This window comes from Manis pentadactyla, chromosome 14, assembly GCF_030020395.1.
Source record: "Manis pentadactyla isolate mManPen7 chromosome 14, mManPen7.hap1, whole genome shotgun sequence".
NCBI classification, from domain to species: domain Eukaryota; kingdom Metazoa; phylum Chordata; class Mammalia; order Pholidota; family Manidae; genus Manis; species Manis pentadactyla.
Genome location: NC_080032.1, coordinates 90,244,285 through 90,272,227, shown reverse-complemented (window position 1 = coordinate 90,272,227; position 27,943 = coordinate 90,244,285). Strand labels below are relative to the sequence as shown.

The 27,943-nt window shown below is 44.8% G+C and overlaps 1 protein-coding gene across 2 annotated transcripts; it reads left to right on the top strand.

Annotated features, from left to right (window-relative positions):
* Positions 1-739: 739 nt before the first annotated feature.
* On the top strand, positions 740-26,292 carry DBX2 (developing brain homeobox 2). 2 transcript variants are annotated; one of them, XM_036889607.2, is made up of 4 exons: positions 740-1,112; positions 13,958-14,053; positions 20,439-20,626; positions 25,568-26,292. In XM_036889607.2, exons 1-4 carry the CDS (start codon positions 755-757, stop codon positions 25,892-25,894), a joined length of 969 nt encoding a protein of 322 aa, XP_036745502.2. In that variant the 5' UTR covers positions 740-754; the 3' UTR covers positions 25,895-26,292. The 2 variants fall into 2 exon arrangements, with proteins under 2 accessions (XP_036745502.2, XP_057347858.1); XM_057491875.1 differs by lacking the exon at positions 13,958-14,053.
* The last annotated feature ends 1,651 nt before the right edge of the window (positions 26,293-27,943 follow it).

Below are 27,943 nucleotides of genomic sequence, written 5' to 3'. Positions count from 1 at the left end.
TCCGGCTCCAGACAGACTCCCCTTTCCTAGATCAGAATTTATTACATCATCTCTTCTGGATGATCCCTCAATCAAATCTCATTAAAAAGGGACAGGAAATGAATTATTGGAAACACGTTTCTTAAAAAGACTCCCAGGAAAACCCCTTTCCTTTCCCCTTAAAAAAACAAAAACCCAGGGGCCACAGGAATACGCGCACAACTCACTCTTTAAAAGGTAACTTCCATCCGCACGGCCACAGGCGTCTCCGTGGCACGCGTGAGTTTCTGCTTTTTTCCTGCAGCCCTGCAGGCCTCCGGCGACTCCCGCGCTGCCCGGACGCCCGCAAGGGCACCAGCCCGGGAGGCAGGCTCGCGGCGGGGCGGGGTCCGGGGCGGGCAGTACCAGGCCGGGCGCGCCGGGCGCGGGGCTGGGGTCCGCGGCGCTGGGAGGGACGGGCCGCGTCCCGCCGCCAGGCCCACCCCCTCCCGCGGCGCGGCCCCCGCCCCCCCACGCCCCCCGGGCCGCGCGCACTGTTGGCCGCTGTCCCCTCGTGGGCCGGTGACGTGAGCGGCCGGCCGGACGCACCTTCCAGACGCCCCGGGCGCCCCGCGCCGTCCGGTCTGCAGAGGGGCCCAGGGCCCGGCGCGCTCGGAGCCCCCGCCGCGGCCAGAGGCGCGCACAGCCTCGCCGCCCGCGTCCCCGCCGCCCGCCCCGTGAGCGCGCCCGCCCGGAGCCTCGCCGGCGCGAATCCCGCGGCCCCGGCGGCCCCGCCATGCTCCCCAGCGCCGCGGCGGCCCGCGCCGGCGCCTCCTGGGACGCGGCGGCCGCCTCGGCGCTCCTGGGCTGGACCCCCGCGCCGGGCTTTGGCGGCCTGGGCAAGAGTTTCCTGATCGAGAACTTGCTGCGCGCGGGGGCCGCCCCGCCGCTCGCGCCGCCGCCGCCGCCCCGGGCCCTGCCGGCCGGCCCGGTTCCCCTCCAGCTGTGCCCCGCGGCCGAGCACGTGCGCGCCGGCGGGGCGCCCTGCGGCCCGCGGTGGGCGGTGCAGGCGCTCAGCCCGTCGGCGGACGGCGCGGGGCTGCCGGGCCGGGCTCCGGGGGACCGAGACTGCGCCTTCCGGCCTTCGGCCCCAGGTGAGCGGCTCTCCCGCAGCGGCCGGCGACCCGGGGGCTGGGTGTTGGGGGCGCGCGCTGCGCCGGGCGCGTCCCAGGGCACCTCCAGGTTGGCGGGGATAACCCCTCCGTGGTGAGGAGGGTGCCGCCGTCGGGGTGACCGCCCGGCCCGCATCACCAGCGTCCTCCCTGTCCCCTGCTCCCACGCGTGGGGCCGGGGCTGCCTCGGGGTTCGGCCTCTCCGGTGAACCCCGAAGGCACGGCCGTGTGGCAGCGGCAGGGGCGGCCCAGCCCCAGGCCCCTGCGCTCGCTGGGCCGCTTGCTCGGCGTTTCCCAGGTCCACCCCTCCCACTCCCCGTCCGGAGGCCACCCGGCTCCCCGGGAGGCTCTGGGCAGGGAGGGCTCCGCGCGGCCCGCCGCGGGGCGCTGGCCGCTCGCCCGGGACGGTCGGGCCTTGCAGAGGCGCTCGCAAGCGTCTTTGGAAGGAGAGCTGCGCAAAGCTGTGGCCTTCTTCGCTCTGATTCGGGTTACTAAGGCGCAGGACTTTCCCTTCCGGCTGAGCTGAAGCAGCTGACAGGGCACCTGGGGCGGGAAGTTCACCAGTAAATGGGAATTTACCCGAAGACGGGAGCTTTTCGTTGCTTATAATTCCCGCAACCCTGGGAAGAGGATGCGGACAGTTTGAGCAAATCTCAGGTCAAGTGAGGAGGGGCTGCGGGGATTGGCGGTGGAAGGACAAGCCCCTTGGAACCTCAGAAGCTGAGAGCCAGGTGGATTTAGAGACAGTCTGGGTAGGGGGCGGCTTGCGTCCGTAGACGATCTTCAGTCGCTCTTTTATTCTCTGTGCGTTTGTCCAGAATGACTAATAGACGCTTTTCCAGCGGACTCCATTGTCCCAGCAAACTGCCGGATCAAATTTACTGCTAATGGCTTTATAGAATCTAACGTGTTTAGAGCCGGTCCTGGTCTTTCGGTTTGAAATGGTCGCTCACAGAACGGAACAAGCATTATCACGCGAGCGCCGGCCCCACTCGCACAGTGGCAGCCCAAATGCTGGGAAGCGCTTCAGCGCCCCGGGAGGGGAAGGAACACACGCAGGCAGTGTATGTGCCTCCGAGATTTGGGCCACTCTGTGCTTTTCCAAGTATTATAAAGCAGGTTCGTGTAGACAAGTTAGTAAATAATTAATGTTACTTAAGAACATTTTCAAGAAAATGTGTTTTGCGTAACTGTTGGTGGTCCGGCATTGTGTCCACAGCCGTTGATTCTGAAAATTCCTTACATTGCTCCTGACCATGACTGGCTACCCAACATGGACAGCTACTTAATTTTAACCTTTGTAGATTTTACAGATTAAATTTAAACCAAATGTGAATCAAGTGCAGATATTTCAATAATCCGACAAAGAATTTCATGTACCTATTCATTTTGTTCAAAATATTTTAATTATGGGGTAAAAGGTTTCTTACCTGTATTCCTCTTGTTTTCAAGAACATATTCCTTCTTGTACACGTATTAGAGTGTCAAACTGCAAAAATGATTTTTGGAATAATTAAGAGAGTGTAAGTGTTTATATTTCCCTTTGAAGTATGTTCTTCTAGGTTAATTTTAACTTGAACAAATAACCTTTTATTTTGAAAAATCATTCTTGTTAAGAGTGCATTTAAGTTTTGAAACTAGAAAAATATCTTAAAAAGAAAAAATACCCCATAAATGTTTGCCCACAAATGTGCTTATAACCAGTCTTTTCATTCATTTTTATAAATTTCCCAATGGGTGTAGTTTTCAGCACCAGTTGTATTTAAGTGACAGATTTTAGCCTTACCCAAAGCTGGGAATTCTTTTACACCGCGTGTAGTTATGAAGTTATAGTGAGTACTGACGATGTCAGCTGTCCCCTGAAGATTAAAGGGGATGAAATAATGTCTGAAATTCTGTAGCGTATTAAGGAGATAGAAAAGCGTCTGTCTTCAGAAAGATAATACCTCTTTCTGAAATGCCAGTGGACAAGCAGTTCTGATCCTTTAGACACTAACTTAGGAGTGAATCAGAAAAATGTGATTTTGAATTATTTCATCAGATGAACTACCCACTTTTTCCTCGACCATAACTTGTTCAGTTGCACCAGCCTAAATGTTGAATGAAAAAACGCCAGAGTTCTTTTCAAATGCGTCAGTGAAACAGCACCATTTAACTAGGGGCTTTCTGCCCTGGCATAGATTTCTGCTTCATTATTTTTGTTGCCCACTATTGATCACACTATATACCTCATTCATTCAGCAGCCGCTTACTGAGCGTCTCCCCTGTGTCGGGCTCTGTCCTAGGCCGTGGGATGATCAGGGAATGGAGCACATGCCTGTCTCTGCCCTGTGGGGCTTGCGTTCCATGTTCTGGGCTGTTTTCTGGTTTGCCGAACATTGTCATAGTTGTTAGCTGCTCTAATCTTCATAATAGGCCAATTTTTCTCTACAATGATTATTCACCTGCTTGTTTTCTTTTTGTCTGAAGTATCTGTTTAAACATCCATGGACTTGTAAAAAGAGAAAAAAGTTGCCGCAAATCTTCATATTCCTTGGGTCTTTCATTAAATATGAGAAACGAATAAGGGAAAATGGGATAACTAAGTACATGTATCAGAATAATAAATCAGATTGTGATTTTGTATCTGAGCCTGTAAGGAAGGAAACTGGCCTTCGCTTTCATCTTGTCTGCAAGGTGGTGATAACGAAGCAGCGATGTGGGCTTGTGGGTCATAGACGAGAGGAAGCTGTTCTTCTCCATCCCTGGAAGTTGGCCGGTGTTTGAGTGTTTAGAATAAGAAAAGGAGCTCTCCATAGCTACGTGCTGTCAGGTTGTTTATGTAGAGTACTTTAAAAACTTAAAAAACCAAAAGGGCACATTCAATGCAAGAGGCAGTGAGTAGGTTCACCTCTAAGAGTTGTATCTGAAACGAAGGAAGTCTTGGATCTGTTATAGTTTATTAGTGGAAACCAAGAGGTTTTGCAAGTAAATCCCAATCAGAGGATTCTTTCCTAGATGCTTGCTAATGTCATTATTTAGGCAGATATTGTGTAGATTAAAATATTCATAGTTCTGTAAATAAAAGGTCTTGAAATGCAAAAAGCTAACAATTTAAATTTCTCTTGGTTATGCCACCAATTTTCTTTAAGGTGAGTGGACATAGCCTTGCTTTTTAATAGCATTTATTACTTTAAACACTGGAAAATGCTTGCTATAAAGATAAATTCTTGAATATAATTTCTTGATTATTAAATCTACTGCATATAACAAGATTAGAAAGCAAATGTTAATTCTGGATAGGTGAATTGAACTTTTTTTAGAGTAATTGTCTCAAGTGTGTTGTATTGTATGGTAGAAAAATGGGCCAGATCCACCGTATCTGCTCTGGCACCTGGTTAGGACTGTTTCTCACCATTGGTAGTTAACCTACATGCTGGTTTTCCTGACCGCCTCCCAGGCCCAGTTGCTATTTACTTCGTAACCCTTGACTCTGTCTTAAACTACTTGCAGCTATGTTTTCTGCTTCAAGTTGTAGTTTTTCTCACTTTCACTGAGATTCACTGGGAGTGTGAAATAAAGTAGCTTCTGCATTTTCCGCACCTGAGGAGGGTGGAGAAGATGGCTCTCTGCTCCAGCTGGGGATTATTCCAACCGAAGACTTTGTGATCTGATTTACTGAGCCAGAGTTTGGTACCAGTTGTTGCGAGCACTGTGCTCCAGACTTGTTCTGACAAATCGAAGCCACAGAACCGTGCATGTTGATGATGCTGATCCTGAACCGGGGCGGAGAGCTTGGGGAATCCAGAAAGGAGTGGGCAAGGGACCCGGTCTAGTGGTTTTTGCTCAGGCCATCACCTCGGCCGTCCTTTGGTGGAATTGGTAGATGAGACTGAACCTTGTTCGTGCTGCCTCTGTATATTTTTTGTAATCTGCTTAACAGTCTTTGGGTTTATACTAACATATTAATAACTTTTACATAGTGTATGAGGAATCCGCTCCAGGCAAATTGATATACGGTCCTCAAGTCAGTGAACTCCTTCAGGCTCAAGAATTCCCTGCAGCGAAGGGAACCCAGAGGACTGAGAGTCCTTCCTCATTGCTGACGGAGCACGCCACCCTCCTTACCAAGTGATGTCAAAGCAGGAGCTGCAGGTCACAGTTTCTCTGCGTTTGATTTGCCTCTGATTGGAGCACTTCTCTCTCTCCCAACCCCTAACATATGCTTCCCTCCTTCTCTTTGACAACAAGGAATCTCAGTGTGTTAGCATGTATGGAAGCTATTGAGATTTAATAATAAAACAGGAGTAGGAACATTTTAGAATTTATCCCTTAGCACTTACTCACTTTGGGGATTTGGAGGTTATTTTAAGAGGCACTATGGTTTGAATGCCCAGAAAATTGCATTCCAATGTAGGCAGAAATAAACATAGGATTCAGAGTTTTATTCAGGAGGGCAAAGGATGCCATATGTTGTGGGCAATTTAAAAGGATTGTCCACAGTGATTTTATCTACATTTGTTTGCCATAAATGTGGCTCGGATGTTGAAGCCAAAGCTGTGCATTGGACTCCATTGTGTCCCTCTTGGAGTCCACCACCTCCTTCCTGTTCTTTTTCTCACTAGAAGAAAGTCCCTTTTTGTGGTAAGAAGGCATTTTGTGGCTAGGCTGTTGCTGAACAATGATAGAGATGGTAGCAACTTGAAAGTTACAAATGTGTAAGTAGGTAATAGATGTGTTTATAAAATACTTTGAGATTCTTTGCTATGAAAGTTTTTATAGGAGTGAAGTGTTGTCTTTAAAATATTTACACAAACGTGTCCTTATGTTAGGGTCAGGGGTAAATACCCCTCACTCAACCTGCTCTCCACCAGCCTCTTTCCATTGTTGATTTGTCCATAACTTTAGAATCCATCCTTTGAAGGAACTTCATTTGTAGCTCTTAATACAATGTTTGTCCACTTGATCTTGGGTTAGTGGAGGCTCTAAGTAAAATGTTTTCTTAATTACAGTGATTTTTTTTCATAGTGAAGGTACAGAATTTTTAAGTCAGTTAAGTAACTGAGTTTCATTCAAATACACCTGGAGTCTGTCATAAATAAAAAGGCAAATTGTAAAAAGAAATGATATGATTTTTATCTAGGAATGCTTGTTAGAACCCTTATGTAAGACTTCATTAGATTATACATCTATTTTTTTATACTCTCCTAGTAAGAAATTGGAGTTTCGCCTTAACATGCTTACCAGATCCCTGTACATTTTATTCCAAAATATTTTACTTTCAGTCATGTTTCCACTTCAAATGAAATCTCTCCCTTTCATTCTTTTTAGCCTCCGGTCAGTCCTTGATTGGGCACTGCCAATAAAGTTACCGTAACTGATTTCATTTTAATAGCACTATTCATTTGTCAAACAGCTATTAGTTGGGAATATTTCAGGAACTCATTTTTTTTTTCTTTTTTGGTTAGTTATATGAACAGTAAACTCAGGGCACTAAAATTCTTTCTGAAGTCAAAGATCAAAAAGCATCTCTAAGATTTTAGACTCTTGTTTCAGGGCCAAAGCATCTGGGAGAAGAAAAGAAAAAAATCTTTTAAGCCTTTTCCTATATTTTGCTGAATATTTAATTGCCTTCTTGCTTATAAATATTCCAAAGACAAACTAGGTTTCACTTCCTTTCACATGTTCAGGCACGATGCCCTAACAATCTTAATTTTATTAATTCCTAGTGACTGTCAGAGATATAAAATATACAATCTATACACTTGTACCAGTCCTGTGGAGAGGACTAAAAATTTCTTGAGATGTAAAAGTTTAAATCTCTAACACTTTTTAAATTAAAAAATATGAAGGAGTTAGTAAACTGTTCTTTGGAAAGATTTATGCACATTGAAAGAGACTAAAAACCATGACCTTTGGCAAGTTTTTTTAACAGATTGTCCTAGGGCTGGATCGAATTTAGGTGTGTTGAACCAATTCTGTAGTTATATTGGGTCTGAAACCAGGAGACAGGCTGATTCCTCAAAGCAGGAATATTTTTTTACAAATGTATTTTCTGTAGGTGCTTTTGCACAACAAATTGAATAGCTGCAACAGAGACCGTGTGGCCTGCAAAGCCTGATGTAATTACTAGCTGGCTCTTTAGGATAAAAGTTTGCCAACACTTCCTCCAAAGCATAAATGGCAAATTGGGTAAATTTTAAAATACCGTGAAGTTTTCTCGGCTGGTTTCAGCCACATGTCTATGATTGTAAAGCCTAGATTCAAGTCTGAGGTCTCTCTGTTGCTGGTTATACGATCCTAAGTAACTCATGTGACCTCACTGTTTCCTCATTTCTAAATGAGAACATGGGTTGGGGTCAGCATGTGACTTTCAAACACATACCTCGAAAGCCCATTCATGTTAGACTCTTGTCCACCATTCTACCATAAGTAAAATTTTGATGAAATGGGTATTGCTGTGCAAGAAACCATCGAAAAATTTATAGGCTTAAAGGAACAATTTATGATTTTTCTCTTGTGGGTTGACTGCACGCTGCGGGGTGGTCCCGGCTCAGAACCCCACTGCGGGTGGACGTCCGCAGGGGCCGCAGGCCTCTGAAGGCCCGGGGCTGGGTGTCCAGGGTGGCTGTTCGCTCGGGGCGGGCCCGCTGCGCCCAGCGGGAGCTGCCCTCCACCCCTGATCCCCCTGGTGTCCCGAGCTGCTGGTAGCCTGGTGCCCGGCTTCTGAAAGGGCGCGTTGCAAGGACACCAGCCGGTATCGGCAAAGTTTTTTACCATGTGGCCTTGCAAGCTGAGAGTGTCACCCCCACTTCCCTGGGTCAGCGCGCCGGCAGGACCGTCCCAGGTGAAGCGAAGGGGAAAGAACCCTCCTCGCCATGGGAGGGGGGCTAAGTAATTCGCAGCTGTTGAAAATCTGCCACAGGGTGAAAGCAGGAGGGCCGCCCGCAGACGTGACCCCCTGCCCTGTCCTGGGGACAGGGGGGTCATGTGCACCTGACCCCGGCGGTGGCAAAGCGGGGGGCCCGGGCAGCCTTTCCGGGCCGGGAGGGTTCTGCCGGTGCCGTTCTGGTACCGTGTTCTCCTCCATGGCGTCGATGGGGCAGTACCCCCAGCAAGAGGCGTCCCCACATCCCAACACACTTTGCTCATTTTTTCCGAGCCAGCGAAGACTCCTCCGGGGGGCAGGTGGCAGCGGTAGGAACCGCCTTCGACGGGCGGTGGGCTCGGGCCCCACGGCGTGAGGCTGGGCCACCCCTGGGGGGTCCGAACCAGCGGCTACTGTCGACCTGCTGCCCCCCGTGTCATCCCTGCGGAGGGTCCTCCCGGTTAGCCTGCCCCTGTGCGCATCTCTGCCACTACTGTCAGGCGAATTTTTCGAACCTAAAGCTTTGTCCTATCACCAAACCCTCAGGAAATCCTCTATTATCCCCGTTTGGCCATGAGACCAAATACAGTTTGTCCTTGGAAACCTCCGTGGCACGGGCGGGTTCAGCTCCTCCAGCCAGGGGCTTCCCGTCGGCCCCTGGGCCTGTGCCAACAGGTGGCTGGGCTCCCGGAGCCGCCCCGTGCGCCCCAGCCCTGCCTCCCCTCCTGCTGGGCCGCCCCCCTTGCTGGCATCCTTCTGTCTCTCGCCATTCTCAGTACCTTCCCAGCCAAGGCCCAGGTTATGGTGTTGGTCCTGCCTCAAGCCTTCTTCACCACAGCCCTGCTCACACTACGCTATCTCTTCCCTCTGAGTTTTAGTGGAAGCCTGGACCACGCTGCTGAGTTCTGTGTGTTGTCCTAGGGTTGACCTCAGACCAGGCTGGTAATGGCAGGACGAACAGCTGACATGGATTGAGCGCCCGCCACTGTCAGGCGTCGGTCTGTGTTCTCAGTGGTCCCATCCTGGCTGTACCTTTTAATCACCTGAACAGCTTTTGAAAAAATGCTGTGCTTAAGGGGCCCCTCCCAGCCAGCCCGAGTCAGTCCTGTTTGATTGGTCTGGGGCCTGGGCATCTGCATCTTTGAAGAGTGCTCCAGATAATTCTAATGTGTATTCAGGGTTAAGAATCACTGGCTAGGGAAACATACAGTGTGAATTTTTTCAGATCATATCTCCTTCACTGGGAATGCTCAGATTTTACAGAACAAAATTGAATTTGGGAGTTCAGAGAAATGTACACTTCTTTTCCTTGACCAGCAGATTCAAATCTGCAAATTAAGGGACAAAATGCAGAATTCTGTCTTCTCAAGGAGGGGAATTACCCTTGCCTATTTATTGTCCCAGCACACAGTGCATTATGTGGCACTTGATCGATATGCAATAAATATTATTAGCACAGAATTAAAAAGACAGAATCAGACAAGTAAACACTGCACTTGATTTATCTTCTCATGAGCCGACCAGAACATTAAGACCTTTGTTTTTCTGTCTCTGAAATGCTCAAGGCAAAAATAATGCTGTGGCTTTCTGATGAGCAGAAAGATAAAGGATGAATATCCTTGTTTTCCCTTTTGAATGAAGGCAGATTTGCATGTGGATCACATAAATGAACTACTTTCAGGTTGGGTGATAAAAGAAATCACACCTCATTAGATAAGTGATATTTCTTAGGTCTTATTACTCAAGACGGATGGTTGCCCCCTTTAGTCTTGTTTTTGAGTTCACTCTTCTCCAGATAGTCTGCTCAATAGTGTATTATTTTCAGGTCAGAAGTTGAGATTTCTTTATTCTCAGTGCCCATGTACCCGGCACGCAGAGGGGGTCATTAAAACCATCCTTTGGGAATTATTTGATTCCCAGTTACTCTTTCCCAGAGGTATTGTTTGACCCTTCGGTTGACTTAAGGAACCTTTTCTCTTTTCTCCTCATCCTCCCTAAAATGTGCTACCCAATCAGCAGAGCACAGCCGAGGACTCTTGAAATTCATCTGGAGATTTTATTAGTGGTCTTCAGTGTTCTTTCTTTGAAATGTCAGCTCCGTTTGCAGTGACAATAAAAAAAAAAATGTGGTTTCACCCGGTGTAGATACCTGTTGCTCTTCCCTATCTCCCTCATAGAGAATGCAAAAAATGAATTAAAAAAAATTATTGCTTGCTTTCTAAACAACAGAATTTTGAAAATAATTTCTCTGTCGCTAGGCTTGTCACCCTCCTTGACTGTGGAGTGCTTCCGTCAGGGACCCATCTAGTTAGTTATTAAGGTAAAAAAGAAAATCAGGCCAGTTTGCCGTGAAGTTGGCTTTTTGAATTCCCCTCTTAAACATTTGAAATAATTAGTAGATAGTTTGATTCTGTGTCCAGATAAGCCATAACATCTGATTAAGTTGTGAAAGGTTCAATGAAGTTTTCTGTGAATAAGTGATTTTAGTTGTTTGGGTTCAGACAGTTTAGTTCCAAAAAGTTGAAGTCATTTGTTTGCCATTTGTAGATTCCCACAGAAACTGGGAGTTAGATCAGTTGGCAGGATGCCAAATCCAGAGGATCCTCCGCGTTGTACAAGCTGACAGTGTGCGTTTTTTCCCAGAGGAAAGGCCATTTCTTTTTCTCTAATGAGAAGTTTAATTGGGGATGTGTCCACTTTCTGGCTCCAGCTCTCAGGAATTACTGGCAGTCTGTGTGCACAAAATCCTTATCCCTCATGGGATATAATCACTAAATACTACGCCAAACTATTTATGCTTCTCTTGTCTTTTTAAAAACCATTTGCTGAAAACAGTTGTCACCACACTCCAGATGCATGCCCGTCAGAGGCGGGCTGCCAAGGAAATAGACAGCCTGTGCTACGTGTGTAGCCAGTCCGGTGCCTGCCGTAGAGTAGGCGCTTCCTAAACATTGTCATAGATATCGCTCAGTAAGCCTGCAAGGAATTCTTCCCAGTGTGATCAATGATGAAGTGCCTGCATCCAATTTGCACTGATGGCCTTTAACGCGCCCGCCATCCGGAAGGAAATCTCCCTGCTTTCTGTCCCTCTCGGGCATCTTCAAAGCAGTTCTTTAATGACTCACCAACGTTTTAACACAACTGTCAACTTGTCACTTTGTTTTTGAGTTTCCTTTTTTTGCTCATTGCTTTAAAAAGGGTGTGCTTTACAAACATTTAAAAGAGTGATATACATGTAGTTAATGCCTCGCATTGCCTGAAATGAGAATTTCCTGGTGCCTTTCTACCCCTGCAATCACGTGCTCAGCTGGGTCAGCATCTGAGTTAGGCTGCAGTAAGAGAGTTTGAGAAAGAGGGCTCTTGATGGGGATTTCACACAACTTCCACGTAAGCCAGCTTAAACCAGGTGCATTTGCGTGCAGAATCGGGAATTAACTAATCTCCTGTGTCAGTATGTGTGGGTCCAAGAGGTGATTTAAAATGATGAAGAAATTTTACACAAGAGAACTTTAAGCCCAGTCACGTCACATCGAATTCTTTAGCTCTTGGAGCTGTTACTGTAGATAGTGTGTTATTTTGATTACCACTTTACTGTTTGAATATAGGGTAACATAACTCTGTTTCAGACTGTTCAGTTAAAACCTTTTTTTTTTTTTTGGTTAAATTTAACACTAAGGTCATGTATCATGGAACCTCATTCATCATGGATGAATTTAGTTGATCACTTGTCTGAAGTGAACCAGCCATTTTTTATCCATTATTTGTCCCATTTTTAGGGCCATAGGATTAGACTGAGTTACATTTTGACTAGAATAGTAAAATTTGTAATTTGCACCATATCCTTCATGGTTATTTTAACCGTATCTCTAGTGTACTTATTCTCTATACTTTATGTTTGAATGAAAATATTTCTTTTATCTGTGTGTTTCTAGCTGTCATGATAAATGTTTCATCATATGTAAATGCAACATTACTGAGTCTTTTTCTTTTACTTTTATTTAAAACGCCAAACAGCACAAAAGCCATAACTTAATTATCTATGGAATGTTTATTTTGGAGGCAAAATAATTTAGTTAACAAAAATGCTTGAGAATAAGCATAATGAAGCAGCTTTTGTACATAGAAATGTATTTTCATTTGTCAAAGTACTTCATATATTCATAGGAATAATGGAAAATATGATTGCCTAAATAATGTCATATGCTTATAATACAGTTTGAGATGTTAAATTCAAATGAAATGGTGTATCATTTCTATGATTCTTTACAGTCAATATTAGAACAACTTATGATAACAATGAAATAAAAAAAGTTTTATAGTACTTTTTAAACACCAAAAGGGTCTCTTTATCATATGTTGCTTAGTTGCCATATTTTGAAAACAGCATTAAGATGAACATTATTATTTGAAAAATCCAGATATTAAGCTAAGAACATTAATATTGACAACTTTCCATTGGATTATAGAAAAACCTGCATTCATGATTAATTTGCAATTTGAAGGCATTAAGGACCCTGAGACTATAAAATTCTTATTGGGCATTGCACTTATTTTGATATATCCTTCAACAGTATTGATGAAAATAAACACATGCTTATTGATTGATTAAAATACAAGCCTGAAATTACTGTGTTCTTGAAAAAGGTATGTATGCATATCAAAATAATATGCACTAAGTAAGATTAAGAAAAGAAAAAGTTGCCATTGACTATGAAGGGAGAGTAATAAAAATACTCATTTTCAAGTCATATTCTAGATTTTGAGGTTATCTGTTATGGAAGATACTGTATTTCAGGGTGTGTCAGAGGTGTGTTATCTAAGATCAGAAGTTTCCTGTTTATTAGTTTTGTAAGTCATTCAGTAATTTATTGAAACTATGCTAAGAATGTGTCACATGCTCTGCTGGGTGTAGCATGGTAAAAGAGAACTGCCCACCTTCAGGAAATCTCACCTATATTTATCTTGTACTAACCCCAATTATACTCAGGATATGGAATATTCAGGGTATTTAACCAAAGGCTGGCATATAGCAAATGCTCAGTAAAGAGCAATTATTAATGTTCTGTGACATCCCTTATAGCTATTTTTCATCTGCTGAGGAGCAAAGTTTAAAATTTCTGCATTTTTCAAGAGTAACGATAACCGTCCCATGTATGTGTAATGAAAACATTATGAGTAACAGTAGTTTTATGCAATGAGTAGAACAGAATTTTACAGCAACTCTTAATACTATAAACACAAATGCTTTCAGGTTAACTCGATTTCTCTTGAGAGAAAATGTTATTACTATTTTCAAATACTTTTAAATGTGTAAAAGTGATTGGAAAAAAAAACATTTTGTCATGAAGTTGCCCAGTTAATAAGCTGTTACCAACTTTGGACTCCAACAAACTATGTGTTTCGAAGAACCTTCTGAAAGTAAATAGCACAGTGATATACTTCTTAAAAAATTAAACTTATGCACTGAATGTTCAAATTGTTTCTTGATAAGTATTGTATCTCAAGTTATGCTGTCCAGTGCGAAAGTCCCTGGCCACATGAGTCTATTTAATTTAAAATACTTCAAGAATTCAGTTACAGTCATATCAGCCACATTGCAGGTGCTCAGCGGCCAAAGGTGGCAGGCAGGTGCCGTATGGAATAGTGCGCATCTAGGATACCTGCGTCATCACAGAGCGTTCTCCTGGGCAGCGCTGCTCTGTCATGTGTGGTCAGTATTTATTACTTACAACTATGACCACATAGAAAATGAACTATTAAGTTGGGTTTCGATAATTTGAAGCATTCCACCACATCTTCCATGTCTTGATTCAGTTATTTGGCAAGGTCTTTGACCGATGGGGGTCCTTTAAAATGACTTTAATTTCAGTAAGAGTTACAACTAAGTAAAGGCTCAGAAAATGAAGGGCTTTCCTCGGTGGCTTTCAGGAAACTTGTCTGAAAAAACGGCTAATCAATGAGATCCATGCTTTCTCTGCAGTGCCTTCCAAACCTTGCTTTCTGAGCGCACCCCCACTCTGCTCGGCGTGCTGCGGTGAGTCCTGCCAGCGCCCTGCATCCGCCACTGCTTTTCCAAGTAAGTTTTCACGCTTCATCAGCAATGCCTCAGCTCCTCTGTACACTGAAGCAGCAGGATTTAATGTGCTCTGGAAACCTAATTGGCAGTGCGATGGCAAGGAGCTAATTCCCCACTAAAACTCACAGCGTTCCCATTCAGGAGTTTTCCAGAGATTTATCAGAGCTGGGCACACTGAGCCATTGTGGGAGGTTTCTGAGGGCATTGAAACCCCACACTCACCCACTGGGGGGAGCGACCTGGTTCCCGTTTGATAGAAAAGGTCTTAGAGGGACCTGTTTGGATTCTTCTGAAATGTATAGCAATTAAATGTGTACTCATTTAAAGAAGAAGAAAAAGGAGGGAAGGAAAGCTAAGAAATTGTGCCATGTAAAATTTCCATTCGGTTTCAGATGTCACACAGTCACTACGTGTCCATGGTGAATAATTAAAAATTGTCAAGATTGTCAAAAGAGATAAGTACCTCCTTTTTATGATCTTAAAGAAAACCAACCAGAGTCATAGGAAGTATTTTCAAGAGAGCGTTTCTGCAAATATTACAAAATTTTACTAGTGTCCAGAGGTGGAGGGAGGACAACTTTCAAAACGTTGTAGAGTGAGTGCACACAATCACTCCCAAGCAAAGAAAAAAGTGTCTCGCTACAAGTTCACCTTGATCTTGAGACTTCTGGGTCAGACAGGAATTTGGAGGCAGGGAATTTGCATTTATGATAAAGAAGGCCGGTGGAGGGGCTCCTTCGTTCCTGCTGCCCGAGAGGAGACATGTTTCCAGGTAAACAGCTCTGTCCGGTGAAAAGAAACGGCTACACAGTCAGGCGGTGGGCTCCGTGTTGGGGTCCCCGCTGCCTCTCTGCGTGTGTGTGTTTTGAATGTTTCAGGAGAGCAGTTGCTCGTCAGCAGAGGGATCCCTGACAAGTGGGGCAGCAAACGCTGGCCATTCAATGAGCCGCAAGCGTCTCGTCAGGGGCCGGCGTGTTCCCACGGGGCGCCTCACAGGCGGGGACCCCCCACAATGGGCGGCCTTGCCGTAGCCCATCACCACGTTCACTGGGCTCGTCCCCACATGACCTCGTGATTTTTCACTGTGCAGGTGAACTTTAGGAAGCATTTTGCATGGAAAAGGCCTGGGCAGGGGTCAGTTGCCCTTTTGTGTGGCCAATAAAGCAAGGCTCTGTGTGCCAGTCTTTTCTCCTGTCTCACATCCCGAGTGAATTTCTGGGCACCATTTACAGCACTTGACCGAGAAATAAAGCAGTGAGTGAAACTGACTTTTATAGACTCTTTCTAGCTCATCTTCCCATATAACCGTGTCCACCTGAAAGGGGATTTAGTGGATGGGCTCAGTGTATACAGGGCTTGCTGAATACACAGGGCCCATTATCAGCTGTGGGGATTGTTTATGAACCAGGACTGACATGCTACTATTTTGGAAGTGACCTATTAATTGTCCATTTAACTAGAATGTATTGATTCAAACAGGAGAGTAGAAACCGTGACTAAACCCTTTGCTCGCTCCTTCAAGGTGGTCCCCCCATCCGGGCAATTGAAAACTGCTGTGCAAATTAAGGAGACATTTATCACCATAGATTAGGGTATCAGGAAAAGATTTCTGGAGTAGAGGTTTAAAACCCAAATATCTGATACGGTAGCCTAGGGGCATCTCTGTGGAATGAAATCCACATGGTGTTGTATTCCACCATGGAGATTAAAAGCAGCCCCACACCTAGTGTATTTCACCTTGATGCAATACTGGTCCTCTACTTTAGAAAATCCCTGGCAGTGTGGTTTAGGTAAGTGGAAACAGACAAAAAATTTCATCTAACAGGTGGACATTCACGTATGTGTGTGTTTATTTATTTATGGTAGCGTTTTAATGATAGTCTCTAAGCCATAAAACGGGACTAATGCCCAGACTGGTTGAATGAAGAGAGCACAAAAAAGAATTCTAAAGACATTTTCTAGATAATTTCATCTTCTCAATTGCTTGAAATATTACTTTAAGCAAGTACCCTTTTCCGCCATGTGCTTCTCAGTCTTGCCCTCTTCAACTCTCAGCAAAACAGCTGTAGGTTGTGGTGTCTGTCCCTGGACACGTGTATCTTTTACTGATGACAACATGCAAGGGGAAGATTGGCACGTTCAGGACACGGATGGGGTGTGCTGGCTTTGGCTTGTCTTTGTTTCCACAGTTGGTGTTTTAAAACAGTGTAGGGAGGCTGCAAATGTTTCTCATAAACTTCTGTGTCTCCTTAGTTGTAAATCTGAACTGGATCTTTTGTTTTGTTTGTTTATAATGTTCATCATATCGGTAGCAAAAAAATAATGAAAGGGGTGGATTTCATGCTGTCAATAAAGAATTTTGCATATATAACCATGGTATCAAGGAACAGGTAATAAGGCTTACATCTATCTGCATAGTAATCCTTATGTAAGGCATTTACTAGATTTTCTCTTTCTTTTCTCCTTTTTTCAATAATAAGAATGATTTTTATGCCCAAGCATTTACATTTTTTTCCATTGTATGAAAAGAGGACGATGAGCAGTCTGAGTAGTCTTGCGTTAAGTTTCAACATGGACAGCCAAAATTAAGGTGTATACTAAAAATTGTGATAAATGGTGAAGTCAGTGGCCTTCATCACTGCTCACAATATTGACTTCACACTTTCCACAAGTGTGGCCTCAGATCAATACGTCTATAACCAGCAAGTGAAATACCGTTTTTACTTTTTTAACATGACTCACATATTGGAAACTGATTTAACTTCCCTTGTTACAATTTATGATTGACTTGTCACAGTGTGGGAACCATCATTGATCCAGCGCCCTTCTCATACAAAAAATGATGGAATAAGCTATTTAAACAACCTGGACAATGGAGGGAAACACGAAAAGGCTGTCGTAAATGTGCTTCCTCCCCCCTAAGCAGCGTAAGGAAAATCTTTGATATCATCTCCATGAAGTTCTTTTCAAAATAAAAACATTTCTCAGCTAACATGAAATGGAAAGTTGTGGAAGTTATGCAAGAAATGACCTTAAAAAAATACCTGAAAAAGTATAGGAGTCTTAATTATGTCGAATAGCTAATTAAAGCAATCAGATATTTTGTTCTGTCTTTGAATGCCCAGCTTGAATCTGACCTTTAGAGACTTTTAGGCATTAAAAAACAAAGTTTAAATTCAGAGCATTATAAAAATACAAGCAGGGAAATATTCCTATGGGACAAGCTGTCTGCCTTTTTCCTGGGAGATGAGCTTATATTCTACCTTTTAAGATCATTGTACTTTCTTCCCTTCCTTGTTAAAAGAACGTAATATACTCTCCCAGTGTAAATACAGGATTTTGTTGAAGGCAGACGGGGGGCCTTTTTATTGCTGTGAACGTAGGGGGTCCTGTGCGTGTCTTTCTCGGCCGGCGGTGCTGTTTCCTGCTCCCGCCTCCTGGCCGGGCGGCCGAGGACCCCCTGCCCCTGCGGAGGCCCACCGCCGGCTGCGCAGAAGCTGCTCTTTCAAGGACTTCTCTTTAGGGTCTAAGATCTTCAGGGGGACACGGCATCTTGCTTTAATAGAGAAAGAAGCCTAATTATTTTGAAAATAGAATCAAGTTTGTACAATAAGTTGAATATAGGTTTTGACTTCTCGGTAGGGAAGGGAGGGGAGCTCTGGACATAAATGACACTCGGCCAACCAGGAAGAATGTTCAAAGGAGTCAGAGGCTCAAAGAAGTAGATTTTCCAAGTTGATGGCTCTATTCAGCGGTTCTACAGAGGCAGTGAAAGGACCTGTGTGACATTCCTGGGACGGAGCTCCCTTTCTTCCCAAATGCTCATGCGTCGTGGAGGGTGGGGGGCGGGGACGGGGACCCCTTAGTGACATGGGGTGCCTGTGCCTGATCTGCTCTACATCTCTTGCCCGAACCCAACGTGAAATCTAATAAGGCAGCTGATAAAGTCCTGATTCCAGATTCCCTGTTACATGTGCACATGCACAGAATAGGGGAGGGAGAGAGTTGGCTGAATAGAGCAGAGAAGGAGAGGGCTGTCCTGACAGCTCAGTCCGTGTCTGCAGAGCAACGTGGGGACCTGGGACTGTGCTTTTAGAACCAGCATGTCCAGAACATGAGAGAGAATAGTCCTACTGGGCTCCCTAATGGCCAGACTGCCGACACCTGTTCAGTCCTGGAACCTCATTTTAAAAGGGACGGTGGTACATAAAAACCAGGTCTGACTTAGCCACTAAATGGTGTAAGGTCTGTATGACTTGCCAGGGAGTTTGAAAACAACCGAGTGTCTTGACCAGAAGAATCAGTCTTCCCAGGTGAAACCCTGGCCGTGTGACCTTGGACAGAGTTCTTAAGCTGCCTAAGCCTCATTTTGTTTGCCTGTGAAATGGGAAGATTAATAGTAGCATTCCTGGCATAGATTGGTTGACTAGGTAAAATAATGCACATCAGTGGCTTAGCACAGGGGATGTAGGACAGGACAGAGTCACACTGTATATGCTCAGTGTGTTTTACATGCTTTTTATATGCTCAGCATATGGTTGCTGATATGTCACACCTGCCTAAACACCTTCGAGTGATCCTCACTCCCTATTGGGTCGTGGCCCGGATCCTCATAGTCCCCTGTGATCTGGCTCCGTTCTACTTCACGGTCTTTGTGCCAGAGGTCCAAATGTTTTCTGGAGCCCGGCAGGTAGTAACAAGCCAGGTGGGCAATGGTAAACTGGGGACCACACATTCCATCTAAGGGGCACCTGCTCATGCCTTCTGTTTCGGGCCGCCCCTGCCTTGAGGCTGCTCGTTTTCCTTGGAGACTGTATTCCCTGTGCCTTCGCACTTCTAGACGTGCAGGTCACTCTGAGGCCCTGGCCTTCAATCCTCCCCTCTTGAGCTTGGTTGTTCTTTTAGACTTGGCTCAGCCTAACTTTTCTCTGAACTCATCATCTCCTCCTCTGTGGTACCAAAGCATTTTGTAGATCCTTCGGTTCCTGTACTTAAGACATTTTTTGCTTCTTTGTCTAGAAATAATCATTAAGCACCAAAATGCATACCAGCTATGCCATAAACTGGAGAACCTGCTCTCCTGGTGCCTATAGTCTCAAGTGGTGTTCGTGGCTCAGTCCTCCCATAAGAAGGCAGGGACCATGTGCCATTTGTCTGGCTTCCTCAGGAAATAGCCCGGTGAGCCTGATGGCCAGCATACTAGTGTCCTCCTGCTGCTGTCACAGATTTCCACAAGCCTCGCATCTTAACACAACACAGACTTATGATCTTGCAGCTCTGGAGGTCCGCAGGCTGGAGTGGGCCTCACCTGGCTAACATCGGGGTGTCCCTTCCTGGATGCTCCAGGGGAGAGTCATTTCCTTGCCTTCTCCAGCTTCTAGTGGCGCCTGCGTCCGCCTCCAAAGCAAGAACATAGCATCTTCAAGTCTCTGACTGTGACTTCCTCTTTTGCCTCCCTCTCCCAGTTTTGAGGACCCTTGTGATTACAGCAGGCCCTCCTGGGTGCCCCAGGGTACTCTACAAACCTCAAGGCCAGCTAATTAGCACATGTCATTCCATTTGCATCCTAACACTGTGTTGCCATATAATGTGGTGTATTCACAGGTTGTTGGCACCGGGATGTGGGCATCTTTAGGAAGGCCATTATTCTGCCTCCCAAACCAGGAAGCGCAGTGAGTGAAGAATGAATGGTGGATGATGAACGAAACTCTCAGGGGTGGACGTCAGGGCTGTGCTGGCCACAGGAAGGCAGGAAATAGAGGAAGTGGCTCTGACATGAAGGAGCTGATGACCACCTGAACTGGGGGTGGTGGTGACTGGGGGTCTCCCAGACCCTCCTTCTTAGACTCACCATCTCTGCAGGCTTTCCCTGGACACACAGATCGAGACCAGCCCCTTGTTCTGTGCCCCCAAAGGGCCTGCCCTGGGGTGCTTCATCACGCTATGACGCTGGGTCAGTAAATGCCTGAGGGTGTGATAAACCATTTGTCTTATTTCTCAAAGTGTAGCCCTGAGCACAGGGCCTGGCATAGAGCAAGTGTTCAAAAATTTGTTCAGAGAATAAATGAATGCATAAATGAAGAATAAGAGAAAACAGATGTGTTTAAATCACCTATAGCTTGTTCCACATAGGCGTTTTGTAACCTGGGATCACAGGCTTGCTGACATGACATGCAAAACTGGGAGACGGCCATGTGCACTTTTTCCCCAGTGGGGAGCAAAGGACATTTATCAGATTCTCAGCAGAGTAAGAAGCGCTGGTCTAGGTGTTCAGAGTCCAGAGACGGGATAATCTGGCCATGGTAAGAAGGAGGAGGATGCTGCCTGGGGACGGACGGACTGACTGCTCGCCGGCGCTAACTGGGCTTCTCTATCTTTCCTCTAGGAGAAGGCGGAGGGCTGCCTCTCCTGGCTCAGGACTCTAATGCTAAAGCTCGGAGGGGTATTTTAAGAAGAGCCGTCTTTTCTGAGGACCAGAGAAAAGCTCTGGAGAAAATGTTCCAGAAGCAGAAATATATCAGCAAGACAGACCGAAAGAAACTTGCCATCAGCTTGGGACTGAAGGAATCGCAGGTACGGGAGGGCAGGGCAGTGCCTGGGGCTCCGGATCTGGTGGGGGGCAGGGGGCACAAGGAGCCCCTCCACTTGCCAAGTGTCTGTTGTACTTGGCTTTGTGCTGGATACTCAGGTGTTGTTGAAGTGATTTTCATGATTTTTAGTGGGTGGGAACATAGGTCCCATTTCCTGTTTGGAAATAAGTCCATTTACTGAGAGGTTCATTAATTCTTCCCAAATGAAGGAAATGTTAAGGTGTGGCGTTTATATCATTCAGTTGTTTGCTCTGTTTTCAGGGAAGCAGGCTGCCCAATTCCAAGCAGGAGCCAGTTTTCCTGCTGTCTTAATCCCAATCCACAATCTAGGCATGAATGAGGGGCTCATGATCTTAATGGATTTTGTCATTTCACAGTTTGGGCTGATGTCGAGCACAGTTAAGTATTGTTACGTTTGTGAAACTTACAAACCCTTCCAGGGTGCTGATGTTTCCTATAATTTTGAACAAGGTTTCCTGGCCTTTTGGGAAGTACAGAATACTCCATTTGAAGACTGGCCTGCTTACGATAAATAATTGGCAGGATAAGCCACTAGCGTTTTCCTGTTTAATTCTTATAAACACCTTATGAGAGAAGCACCGTCCTCACCCTATTTCCCAGTGAGGAGCTGAGAAGTGAACTGGGTCCAGGGTCACGCAGGAAGCTGCTTTGGAGCCGGGCCGCCCCAGGCCACCTGCTTCTGGGTTTCACGCTCTGCATCACCTGGGGCCACCCCAGACAGCTGTGCAGGACGTCCGTGCACGAGGGCCCTCGCCAGGGGGCCGGCAGCCCCTAAGGCACAGACGCTTTCCTGGCACAGCTGCACCCACCTGGCTTCTGTGTATCAGCATCGGGGCACTGAGGGGCTGGCAGCGGGCTCTGTGTCAGCCACCACACTCTTGCGTTCTTCCTTCAGTACAAATGACCTGGTTTCTAACTTCGGATTTTACTAAACCAGCTATTTTGGCATGAACCTCGCCTTGACCCTGCCTCCTTCCCCTAGGACAGGGCTCTCCACCCTCCACCGCCCGATTCTTCCTGGTCGTAGGGAGAAGTTCTGTGGTGTGGGAGAGAGTAGCCGGCCTGGGTCAGCCCAGCCAGCGTGGTCTCCTCGAGGTGCGGTGCTGGTGAGCCCATCACCGTAACTGGCTGCTTGGGGCCCCAGTTTCTCATTTACAGAACAGGGACACACAGAGGAATTCTGTCTATGCCCCAGAGCAGCTTCTGTATATGACACATCAGCGGCTGTACCTTGATGGGCTGTTGTGTGCAAGACACTGCTAGGTGGGCAGGAAGAGGGAATATTGGTGGGGGCGGATTAGGGTGCTCTCCTTGCACCCAGGAATTTTTACAACCACGTGGGAAAGTAAATCAGAAGTGCAAGAGCAGTTAGATAACACACAGGACAATCGCTCTGCAGACGCCGTTGCAGGTCAGCTATGCTGCCGAGTGGAGGTGCCGCCTCCGTGGTCCTCAGTGGAGCCTCACACAGACCCTCTCTCTGGAGGGACAGCCCTGTGACTGGCCTGCATCCCCAGGGGGAGCTGGTGATGGGACTCTCCAGTCCTCTGGCATTACTGGGCCTGAGCAGGACCACGTGGGCACTCAGCAGGCTTGGCCTGTGACTCATTGGCATGGATGAGAAACTCCCGAGGGGAGAAAAGGTGCAGGTCTGGGAGCTTAGGGGTGCCTCTGGTCGGGTGCGCAGAACTTGAAGGAGGTGTAAAGAGATGAAAAGTGGCTGGGTTGGATCTGCAGAGCTTTGAGAAAGCGTCAACGTCTCTGATAGTGCAGCCCATCTTCTTAAAAATAGACTATTGAAAAGACAGTGTGTGCAAATTACAGCATATTTATGAGGGGATGCTCTTAATCTCTCCATTCAAGAAAATAGTGCTCCTATTTGCATGTTATCATCCAGTTCCCATCCATAGGTGCGTAGTTTCACATAGGTGATTATATTGTTTTAAAAATTAAGGCACCTCAGGAATGAATGCTTTTTATCTTACTGAATTTGGTGAACATCTCAGAATCAATTTAACATTTTCTTATTTGCATATATATCTATTTACACACTTAAGACATGGCATTTATTACAACAAACTCAAACAAAAGGGAAATTGGTAAAGTTAAAGATGAAAACTCATTCCCTGTCCAATCCAACTCTGGTTCTATAGTCATTTATAAATGGCTTTGAATTTATTGACATACCACGTATTATTTTTTAAATATATGTATGCGTTGTATATGAACAAACATATAATAACACAGACACATGCCTAATGGCTACCAGGTACCCTTACATTTGATGTCATTTTTCCTTATAAGGTAGCTGTTTTTATTATCCCTATTGTACAAATGAGGAAACTGAGACTAGAACTGTGTATATATGTTTTTAAATAAAAACAGGATCCTACTCTGTATGTATTTTGCTTTCTCTGAAGGTAAGTACAAAAAGATTATTTACTTTTTTTAATCTGAATTTTCCAGTTACCAGAACTTGAGGATCTTTTAATCATTTTACCAGCTGTTTTTATCCAGAAAATTTATCTTTTCCTGGCTACACCATTTTTGTCTGTCATATCATCTTTGTTGATATGCTGCAATTATTTTGACTGTTAATCAAAATATCTGGAATATTATAGTTAGTGACATTTTCCTGTTACACAGCCATGGCAAAAAGCCTCTCCAAGTTTGTGGCTTTCTTTTTATTGTGGTAAATTATATATATAACACAAAATTTACCATTTTTAGGTGTACCATTTAGTGGCATTAAGTATATTTCACATTGTTGTGCAACCATCCCTGCCCTCCATTGCCAGAATATTTTCATCTTGCAAAACTGAAACTTGTACCTGTTAAATGATGACCCCCTCCTACCCAGAGCCCCTAGCAGCCACTACTTTCTGTCTCTATGAATTTGACTACACTAAGTGTCTCATATAAATGGAGTCATTCTGTATTTGTCCCTTTGTGATGAGCATATTTCACTCAGCATGATTGTCTTGCAGTTTCAACCGTTGTAGCATGTGACAGAATTTCCTTACTTTTTAAGACTGAGTAGTATTCCATGACATGGATATACCACAGTTTGTTATGCATTTATCCGTCACTGGACACATGGGTTGCTTCCACCTTTTGGCTTTCACGGATAATGCTGCTATGAACATGGGTGCACAAGTGTCTTTTGAGTCCCTGCTTTTAATTCTTGTGGGTAGTTTGTGGCTTTTTCATAGTTTATGGTATCTTTATTTTTACAGAAATTTCTCATTTTTATGTGGCCTGTTCTGTCTTCTCCTTTGTGGCCCCAGGGTTTTATGTCGTGCTGAAGAAAACATTCCTCTCCCCAAGGCTATATTGATGATCTCTTATGTTTTCTTCTAGAACTTCTATAGTTTTGTTTTTACACTTAGCTGCTTGGTCCATCTGGAATTTGTTTTTATATTTGTTGAGAGGTAGAACATTCATCTTATGATTTTTTCCCCCAAATGTGTACATTTGTGCCAATACCATTCATTGTGAAGGCGTTTCTTTCAGGTTTTGTTTTTTCTTGAGACATCACTCAAAAATATTCTAGATACACTGAAAAGCTAAGGAAAGAAGAACATAATGAATGTGATGAGAAAGGCAAGAATCACTATTGGAAACAAATAAATGTCTTAGTGGAAACCCACTAGAAGTACACCAATTCCAGGAGTAAATATACGCTGCAGATAATAGATGAGTTTATGAATAGAACCGAATACACTAGTACTGTTCCCTTATGAAAAGCCTCAGTCACAGGGCTGTAGGTACGGCAGTCCTTTGGATTCAGTTGCCTGGTGCAGGTTCCTTTTATAGCCATTTGGAACATCACCAAACAAGTTGAAAAAGTGAAGAAAGATTTTCGCCAACCTGGAAAGACCATCTTAGAATTTTTTTCCTTTCTTTGGGAGGCATATCTGGTTGATATACTTTAATAATTATTTCTTTGAGTAAAAGTTTTCCAGTTTTTGTTTTAAAAATAGAAATCTACTAAACTGTAGATGGCAGGATGTAAACTGCAGTATGCAGCGTAATACACAGGAAAACAATGGCGTTGGTTTTCGAGATACCAGGAAACCAGCTGAAGTTTCTTTTCGGGCACAGCTGACTCCCTAGTCAGTAAAGAGAGAGGTTAACAGTAAAGAGCGACTCAGGCGGGGTGAGCGGAAAGCATGGCTCACGTTAGAAAACATCATCATGAGCACTTTCGGGTTAATTACAATCCATGGTATTTATTAAGCCTAGTTCTTTGAGTTTGATAAGTCTTGGGAGCAATCAAACTTGGAAACTGTATAAAGCCTGCAATTTATCAGTATGTTGTAGAATGTGTTCTCAATCTAGTCTCCAAAAGTTGCGGAGATCTGACTGTTTTTAAGAACCCGGGCTCTGGAGTGGGACAGTCGTGGATTCTGGGCTGAGTATTTCCCTTTTACAAGCTGTGTGACCTTGAACTGGTTTATCGCTCTGAGCCTCATGCTCCGTCTTCTTATGTGTGAAATGAGGACTGTGTGGTCACTGTGAAGATCACGTTATGTAATCCACGTAGAGTGCATGGCCTGATACTTGGCACAAAATAAACAGTCAGATGCTATGGCTAGTAACATTTCCTTTGAGTAAATAAGTTAACACAGACTACATTGTTTTAAAATATGGAAGAAGTTAAGTCAATCTTGAAGGATGTCAGACTTACAAGATGTAACCGATTTACCACAGTCGTTTTGTTTCACAAATGTGTGAGGATGTTGCACTAACTGAACTTCGGAAGGAGCCCACGAGGACTCCGCTAGGCTGGCTCACGTAATCGAGTGTTCTGTAGAAGGAACGGTAGGAGAAAACAGTTTGAAATGCTGAAATGAGGTAACGTGGAGTAAGTGATCACCTTGTCCAATTATTTTATCAATAGGTGAAAATTTGGTTTCAGAACAGAAGGATGAAGTGGCGGAACTCCAAAGAAAAAGAAGTGCTTTCCAACAGGTGTGTCCAGGAAGTGGGCCTCCAAGGGGACCCCCTGGCCCGGCCTGCACTGGGTTTCCCTGCTCCGTGTCCTTCGCTCTGGGAAGTCTGCCGGCAGCCGAGCCCTAGGTGGAGGGAAAGCGCACCGGAGCCCTTGGACAGACTCACCCGGGAGGGTCCCGGGGCGCCGTGCCCCGTGGCACGGGCCCTGCCGGGTGCCTTGTTCATGTGTCCTGGAGAAGCTGGAAGCGAGGGCGCGCTCACCGAGTCTGTCTGAACGGAAGCGAGTGTCCCTCCGTGTTGACTTAGAACACTTAGCTGATAACACTTAGCTTTGGATCTAAAGCCAGCTACCCTGTGTCTCATCAGTGCCTAAAACCTAACACCTCTGGAGTGATCCATGAACTAATGCTTTAGGAAAACTCTCTCCTATGTTCTCTTTTTGGGTCCCAGATTCAGACTTAATTTGTCGGCGGAACAGAATCTCCAAAAGGAACGATGGATGGGACAGAATGAGAGTACCAGTTGGCTCAGCCCCTGCTCTGAGTAGACACGTGTGTATCTCTACGTGTGTGTGTATAAATATTCATTAAAACACATTAGTATAAACTAGTTCCTCTTTTAATATTACATTTCCTTTTATATGAAGAAAAACCATTGACCCAAATGTTAATTTTTTTTTCAAAAGTGTGAAATTTGAATTTCAGTGTAAATTTTCATACCCAAGAACATGTTTTCAAATATTCTCTATTTTCTGTTTTTTTCAGTATCCAGCCATCAGTGAATTTTAACAGCTTAATAATCCTAATCAAATGAACCACTGTTAGATTCATACACCGAAAGTATGTATTTTAAATCAACCCAGAAAGTAAACCGGAAGGATTTCTGAATGAAACAATTAGTATTCTTAATTTCTAAGCTCTGCCCCTTACCAGGCCATCAGTGAGGGAGGGAGGTACCCATTCAACTAATTTATCTTTTCATCCCATCTCTTAAGAATGGGCCTTAGTCAAGGTTTGCAAAATAAAATGCCTTTAAGGGCCTGTCAGGTGAAAAGAGAGCATGGCCCACCTAAAGATACTTGAATTTAATAATTTTTAAAATACAGTGTTGCCCGCCAACCAAATCGTGTGTGCCATGCAATTTGTGCCCTCTGGTGAAGACTTCAAGAAGTGTTGTAGTTCTTCAAATGTTCCCACCTGGACTTCAAAATACAGTGATGATGGATCTTATAGTTATTTCTGTTTACACTTCTAGTTAGAGACTCAATTTTCCACTTAGGTGGTATACACTATATATATTAGGTTATTTTTATGTATTAACAAACACCACACAGATGTTTTGTGTGTTTTTTTTTTGAGTATCCTGAAATAGTATTATTATAAAATTGCATTTCTGGTAGCAATTTGCTTAATTAATCCAGAAATTTTTATTCCAGGTCCAAGAAAAAAAATTATGTTTCACTTTGAAGGAAATGAGGCAGAAAAAGGAAATGATGTGGTTTGGAACTAGGTTATTATTAATTTGTGGACAAGAAACATTATTAGAAGTTCTTGATGTGGAATTTTGTTAGTGAGAAAGCCATGGGAACAGAGTGGCTCCTAATTTGCTCTTTGCTTTAGATTTTGAAGGTTCAGGGTTTAGAAAAGGCCGTATTTCAGAAAGTAAGGGGTTTTGGTCAGCATCAAGAAATTATTTTGTGTGAATGAAATTTGAATGCGTATAGGTTAGCCTGTCTTTATCACGAGATCTTTTATGGAAAAGTCATCTCAAAAGAAGCTTGTCTCAGAGCCCCTTTGGGGGAGAAAGAGGTGGGAATGTGCTCACAATTTAAAATTTAAAACCTGTCTTAAAATGGTTTGTAATATGGTTTCCTTTCTCTGTGTAATACAATGTCAACCTCATTTCCATGTGCTGGGGTTCTTCTGCATTCTGAGTCTCCGCTAGGTCTTCAGGGTGGATTAACGATTCAGTCCTTATGACAATAACCCTGTGATGAAGGCACTTACACTGCCAGCGCTCCTGTTACCCAGACTCGGGGCGGTGCGGGCAGGGTGCCCGCCCAAGGTGATAAGGTTAATAAATGGGGTTTGGACACCCCGGCAGTCAAGTTTCAGACCCTGAAATCTCACCAACCACGTGGAGGTGGAGGCTTGCTGTGGAGTCTGTTGTCCTAGCTATGGACGCGTTGAGATCTGTGTCTAAGGGGTTGCCGTGAGCTTTATTAAAGAAATTTAGAAGCACATTGTGCTTTATAACCTCTTACTGGGGGATGGTTTTCTCAGTATTCTCTATTAATTTAGAGGTTTAAGGACAGTAAAGAATT

What these genes read in the sequence shown, in the direction of transcription:
- DBX2 (XM_036889607.2), top strand. Translation starts at nt 755, where the DNA reads ATGCTCCCCAGCGCCGCGGCGGCCCGCGCCGGCGCCTCCTGGGACGCG. An exon ending in CTTCCGGCCTTCGGCCCCAG is followed by an intron (nt 1,113 to 13,957) that starts GTGAGCGGCTCT and finishes CTTTCTCTGCAG; the next exon opens with TGCCTTCCAAACCTTGCTTT. An exon ending in TGGGACTGAAGGAATCGCAG is followed by an intron (nt 20,627 to 25,567) that starts GTACGGGAGGGC and finishes TTTTATCAATAG; the next exon opens with GTGAAAATTTGGTTTCAGAA.